The sequence below is a fragment of the Castor canadensis genome, chromosome 11 (genome assembly GCF_047511655.1).
Source record: "Castor canadensis chromosome 11, mCasCan1.hap1v2, whole genome shotgun sequence".
NCBI lineage: Eukaryota > Metazoa > Chordata > Mammalia > Rodentia > Castoridae > Castor > Castor canadensis.
The window spans coordinates 20176187-20182464 of record NC_133396.1 but is presented as its reverse complement, the minus strand read 5'-3'; the positions used below and the strand labels follow the sequence as shown (position 1 = coordinate 20182464).

The window sequence follows — 6278 nt, the reverse complement described above, 5'->3', positions numbered from 1 at the left end:
GTGACAGGCCCGAGACTAGAGACACACACATGTACATGCACACGACATCCAACACGGGGGTTCGGAGAAATGAAGCAGAGCCTGATGGTGGGAGTGGAGGGGGCCCGTAGCCACCTGGGAGCTGGCAGACGGCCAGGGGTGATGAAAGCCCAGGGGAATGGAAACAGAGCAGCGAGTCTGTTGTAATCGCTACGCCCACTTGCCGGCCTATAAAGGAAGCAGGCGAGTCTTGGCAGCAACACACACCTTGGCGCCTCTGTCTTCCTCTGGAGCCCTCTCACTCGGTGCCTGCCACTCGTTGCTACCATGACCACCACCATCCGCCAGTTCACCTCCTCCAGCTCCATCAAGGGCTCCTCTGGCCTGGGGGGTGGCTCGTCCCGCACCTCTTGCCGGCTGTCTGGTAGCCTGGGAGGAGGCTCCTGCAGGCTAGGGTCTGCCAGTGGCCTGGGAAGTGCCCTTGGGGGTAGCAGCTATTCTAGCTGCTACAGCTTTGGTTCTGGCAGTGGCTATGGAAGCAGCTTTGGGGGAGTTGATGGGCTGCTGGCTGGAGGTGAGAAGGCCACCATGCAGAACCTCAACGACCGCCTGGCCTCCTACCTGGACAAGGTACGCGCCCTGGAGGAGGCGAACACAGAGTTGGAGGTGAAGATCCGAGACTGGTACCAGAAGCAGGCCCCAGGGCCGGCCCGAGATTACAGCCACTACTACCAGGCCATCGAAGACCTGAAGAACAAGGTAGAGTCAGACCTGGGATGCTGGCAGGAGGGGATTGGTAGGGGCATGACTTCTCCTCCACCATCTCTTGCCTTTGATAAAGACCTGGAGTCCAGTGTAGGGGCTGCCACAGGGCTGCAGGGAGCCAAGGGCAGCTTGGTTCTGACTTGGCCTCCAGGACCTTGCCTTGGGGACCCCATGTGGCCCATATTATCATCTCATGGCCACGCAAATGTGGGAATAGGCTGAGCCAGGGACAAGCAGACCTCATGGGGCTGCTTGGAGCTTCTGTTTTCTCATCAGGAGCCTTCTGACCACCTCACGTGGCTGTCAGATAGGACAGGAGAGTACATGTGGAGGGCTGGGCCCACACAGCGAAACTGGCTATGTTGGTGTCTCCTTTGGAGTAGGGGAGTGCTGGAGGGGGTGTGGGGAGTTAATGGGGTAGGGGGTCTGAGTGAGCTCCTGATAGCATCTGCTAGAAGGTCAGACTCCTGAGGTCCCTGTCCCTCCTCTGCCACTCAAGATTGGGTCTCAACAATCCTTAGGAGTGGGGCTGCCTGGTAGAACCGAGGGCAAGGGCTTACAGGGTTGTGATTTCCAATGTGAAAACACTGCTGATGAGGGTTCCTCTCAGTCACCTTTTGGAGGAGGTTTTTGGGGGCACCATCTGGTGAACTGTAAACCAGGGGGTTCCTCATGCCCTCTCTCTGCTTTCTAGAATTCTGGGACAGTTTCTGCCCCAAGGACATTCTCCCATGGTCCTCCACCCTCCCAAGTTGAGCTTGGTATGGGGGGTCTATGTGGGGAGGCAGATGCTGGGGGGCAGGGGAGGCAAGTTTCAATCATCAGACTTCAGCTTGCCTGCCTAGGCCAGCAATGGCAGGCAGTGTAGGGGAGAAGCTGGGTGGGTAAAGGGGCTTCCCAGGCAGGAAAACCAGCTCAAAATCCGGGTCTCCGATGAGCCTTCCCACACCCAATGACCTGATTACTTGCCAATCTCCCCAGATCCTTGTGGCTACTGTGGACAACGCCAGCATCCTGCTGCAGATCGACAATGCCCGTCTGGCTGCTGATGACTTCCGCACCAAGTGAGTCCCAGCTCGTGGGTGACTTGGCAGACTGTGGGAGGATCTTGGGGCACCCCTCCTTATCCCAGGACTCCCTTGGTTGCATATTGGCAGGGCTAGGAGCTAAGAACCCATCCCTTAGTCCAGGATGAACATGTGTAATGGGTCAGCAGGTTCTGAAGTTCACTGGGCTTAGGCAGGTGGTAGAAGGGTCATAGAGCTGGGGTGGAGGGTAGGGGAGAGAGATTAAGAAATTGATGGGTCCTGCCTTGTGATGGCCCCATGGCCCAGGGCTCCAACTTGCTCTTACTTTGCCCTCTCATCTTCCCTCATAAGTACTTAGAGACCCTGGCAAAGTAAAGGCAGGCAAGGGGCTGGGACCTTGACCTTTAAAGAAGCCTGGACTGAAGTCTCTGGATCCCATTTCAGGTTTGAGACGGAGCAGGCGCTGCGTATGAGTGTGGAGGCCGACATCAATGGCCTGCGCAGGGTGCTGGACGAGCTGACCCTGGCCAGAGCTGACCTGGAGATGCAGATTGAGAATCTCAAGGAGGAGCTGGCCTACCTGAAGAAGAACCACGAGGAGGTGAGGTGGCAGGGCAGCAGGTCAAAGAGGATGAGGAGTGGGTGGCAGGGCCTGGGGGCCGGGCTTCGGTTGAGGTCGTGGGAGGGAGCAGAGAGGGCATTCTGGGGTTAGTCATGCTACTAAGCTGCCCTGTCTGCAGAGCCTTGTGGTCCAGAACTAGCATGCAGCAAAGTCTCTCTATGTACCACCTTGTTTCCCTGCATCCAGAGAACTTCCCAGGGCCTGCTGAGGCCTTGATACCTGTCTGAGTCTCTCTCACAATGACAGCAGATAATTGAGGTTGTTGAATGCTTGTTTCAGGTCTAACCCTCAAATATGGGATCTATATAGATGTTTGGAAACTGGAGGGGAAATTTTGGGGGCAAAGGCCTAAGAATTTGTTTTGTTTTTTTTGAACTCAAGGACTCACACTTGCTAAGCAGGCACTCTAACACTTGAGCCATTCCACCAGCTCCTAGATTTTGTTTCTTGGAGAGCCCTCAGTCTAATGAGGGAGGCTCAGTCTGATGGTGGTGACAGAAACTATACAGAGAGGGGAACAAAAATCCTTAGGAGGGTGAACAGAACAAAGGAGAGGTAGGTCCAGATATGGAACACATCTTTTTTCTCCCCAGGAGATGAGTTCCCTGCGAGGCCAGGTGGGCGGTGAGATCAACGTGGAGATGGACGCCGCCCCTGGTGTGGACTTGAGCCGCATCCTGTCTGAGATGCGAGACCAGTATGAGAAGATGGCAGAGAAGAACCGCAAGGATGCTGAGGACTGGTTCTTCAGCAAGGTGAGGGCTGCTGCAGGCAGTGAGCTGCATGGACCCCAGGGGTCAGGGTTGCCCATTGCATTAATAGATCTACAGCTTAGCTAGAGCTGGGATTTGGGGGATGGGTGAGGAGGGAGGTGAGGAGTCCCTGTGGAATAAAAACAGAAGGTTAAAGACCCTGGGTGTTTCTACCTCTCCCTAAGAACTCAGAAACTTGCATCAGGGGCCAGGCTACATGTCTGGGCTGGTTCTTGTTTCCTGTGCTATACCTCCCACTTGTAGGGATTAACCATAACCTTTCAAAGAGTGCTTTCCTGAGCTTGTGAAGTGGGAAGCCAGTGAGAAGGCAGGATTGGCTCAGGGGTGGTCAGGAAGGTGGCCATGACTAGGGAGTGTTCTGGGGAGTGAGAAGAGTCAAGGAACCTGTCTGGACCCTGGGCTGAGCATATGGAAGCATTGGGACATCTGACTCCCTGTCCTGTGTCCTGTTTGCAGACAGAGGAGTTGAATCGCGAGGTGGCCACCAACAGTGAGCTGGTGCAGAGTGGCAAGAGCGAGATCTCTGAGCTCCGACGCACCATGCAGGCCTTGGAGATTGAGCTGCAGTCCCAGCTCAGCATGGTAGGACCACTGCTGTGCACAGGGGTGGGCCCAACACCCAGGAGGGACACTATCACCCTCACTGACCACTCCTGACCTCCTGCAGAAAGCATCTCTGGAAGGCAGCCTGGCGGAGACAGAGAACCGCTACTGTGTGCAGCTGTCCCAGATCCAGGGGCTGATTGGCAGTGTGGAGGAGCAGCTGGCACAGCTGCGCTGTGAGATGGAGCAGCAGAACCAGGAGTACAAGATCCTGCTGGATGTGAAGACCCGGCTGGAGCAGGAGATCGCCACCTACCGCCGCCTGCTGGAGGGCGAGGATGCTCAGTGAGTGGGGGCTTGGGACCAGAGGTAGAGGTTTTTGGGGTTAGGAAGGGACTCTCAGATCAGACTTACATCTAATCTCCTCTCCATCTTTTTTTTTTTAGCCTGACTCAGTACAAGCCAAAAGAACGTAAGTATCTTGGTGACTGAGGACTTGGGACAAGAAAGCCATCAACTCTGTTGGTGGGACAGGGTCCCCAAGGGCTTCCAGGAAATGATGGCTGGTCCTGAGCAGGAGTAGGGGAACAGACCTGTTCGGGCTCAGTGGAAGGATCAAATAAGAGAGACTGATGTGATGGGGGGTGGGGCAGGGAACTGGTCCATTCCCTGAAGATCCAAGTCTGATGGGGGAGACCTGGTCCTAGTCTAGAGAGTCTCACCTGCTGGGGAGATACGGACAGGGGTTTCTGATGTTTGCTCCTGAGACCCTACCTATGAACAAAAGCATAGAGTCTCTGGGACTCTAACCTCTTTGGGAGATAGTGACATGGTCTTGTCCTCCAGATTCCTATATGATGGGAGAGATCTGATCTTGTTCCTGGGCTCCTAGTATAATGGGGGTGATGGGGACCTGGCTTTTGCCTAGGAGGTCCCAGTCTGATGGGGGAGATGGGAGCATGATCCAAGTGCTAGAGACCGCAGAAAGATGGAGAGAGCCTGTTTCGAGTAGCACCTGTTCTATATAGCCTCTCCCTTGCAGGACTAAGTGAATCAGAAGCAAATAACCCATCCAGGGAATCAAGACCCATACAGGGACACCAGAGGAGGGATGGGATGGAAGGGACCAGATGGCAAGGTCAGGAGAGATGTGTGTGGTGTGATGTGAGGGGCTAGCAGAAACATTACAGCAGCTGAGAGAGGACTGGGGGAGAGAGCTGTCTCCCACATAGGGGGCTGGGAGCTGAGCAAAGTTCTCTTGGTACCTGCCCACCTCCAAGTGTCTGTTTCTCCTGCAGCCGTGACCACCCGCCAAGTACGCACCATTGTGGAAGAGGTCCAAGATGGAAAGGTCATTTCTTCCCGCGAGCAGGTCCACCAGACCACCCGCTGAGGCCTGGGATTCTCCTGATCTGGCCCCCTAGGTGGCAGGGAGGTGGACACCCCTCTGCCCTGCAGCCTTCAGTCCCTCCAGCCTCCACCTCCTGCTTCAGTCTCTTCCTCTCACTCTCGTCTGATACCAATAAAGCTTTTGACTCAAATGTGAAATGTGTCCTTGTAACACTGAAATGGTGCTAGTGACAATGGGTGGGCATCGGTGAGGGGAAGTAGTAACCCACTATTACTGACATGGAGGCCAGGGGTCAGCTTAGACCAAGTGAAGAGTAAGTCTGGGGAGCTTGGGGGCTGCTTTGCATCTCCTCCAGACATCTCCTCCTGGTAACCCAGAGGGTGGTTCCAAGTAAGCCAGCCTTGGAGTGAAATCAGGATATAAGGGGTGGCCTTATGTGGCCTTCTCTTGTCCTATAAGTCACACTGTGATCTCTGGCAGTGTAAAGACCTCCCCTTGCTGAGCCTCACTTCTTATCCATAAATGGACCAGAAGAGCTCAGGTGCAGGAATCTGACTCATCTACTCTCTTGCTCCGCCCCTGAGAGGGCCAGGATGGGGAGAGGCGGGCAGGTTCCTGCAGGGGTTTCAGGAAACTCCAAGAGGGGCTCCTGGGTAGGGATCTTGGGGAGGGCCATGGTCTAGCAGGTGCGGGAAAGGATGGGGCCTCTCTCTTGGAGATGTTTTCTCAAATGGTCAGCTGGCTCAGGATGGAGCCAACAGGGAGCCCTATAGGGTAGACCTAGCAGGAAGCAGTCTCCCTCTCCCTGGGCTCCCCACCCTTGGGTAGGTGTGATGTGAAGGAGGAGGGAAACACATAATAGGAAAGTAGAGGAGGAGGCAGTCTTGCCCCAGCCACACCCAGGACCCTCTGAATGCTAGCCTGGTTCATTCTGGTGGCAGGTGAGGAGCAACTGCGGAGAACAGAGGTTCAGGGAGGAACCAAGCACTTAGAAGTCTTCCTTCTTAAATCCAGAAACCATTGGGCAGGGCGGCTGCCTTCCTGGTTTTTTTCAAGGAGTGGGGTTAATAGAAGGAGCTAAGGAGAGAAGGGTCCACCCACCTCAATTCAGTGCAGGGCCTGGTGGTCCCAGCTGTTTCAGAGTAAGATCAGGGCTCTGTGACACCCTCTCTCTGCTGGTGCCTGGAGGTGAAGGTGGAAACCTAAGAGGGGAGGGG

At 55.2% G+C, this 6278-nt stretch overlaps 1 protein-coding gene across 2 annotated transcripts; it reads left to right on the top strand.

Moving 5' to 3' along the window:
- Positions 1 to 233: 233 nt before the first annotated feature.
- On the top strand, positions 234 to 5258 carry Krt17 (keratin 17). Of its 2 annotated transcripts, XM_020158629.2 has the most exons (9): positions 378 to 586; positions 628 to 738; positions 1726 to 1808; positions 2217 to 2373; positions 2988 to 3149; positions 3624 to 3749; positions 3835 to 4055; positions 4157 to 4182; positions 5009 to 5258. In XM_020158629.2, the coding sequence occupies exons 1-9, from the start codon at positions 512 to 514 to the stop codon at positions 5101 to 5103; spliced, it is 1056 nt and encodes a 351-aa protein (XP_020014218.1). In that variant the 5' UTR covers positions 378 to 511; the 3' UTR covers positions 5104 to 5258. The 2 variants fall into 2 exon arrangements, with proteins under 2 accessions (XP_020014217.1, XP_020014218.1); XM_020158628.2 differs by having other exon boundaries at positions 234 to 738.
- Positions 5259 to 6278: the final 1020 nt, after the last annotated feature.

Coding starts and splice junctions, on each gene's coding strand:
- Krt17 (XM_020158628.2), top strand. CDS start 307: ATGACCACCACCATCCGCCAGTTCACCTCCTCCAGCTCCATCAAGGGC. Junction 3,150..3,623: donor AGGACTGGTTCTTCAGCAAG/GTGAGGGCTGCT, acceptor TCCTGTTTGCAG/ACAGAGGAGTTGAATCGCGA. Junction 4,056..4,156: donor CTGGAGGGCGAGGATGCTCA/GTGAGTGGGGGC, acceptor TTTTTTTTTTAG/CCTGACTCAGTACAAGCCAA.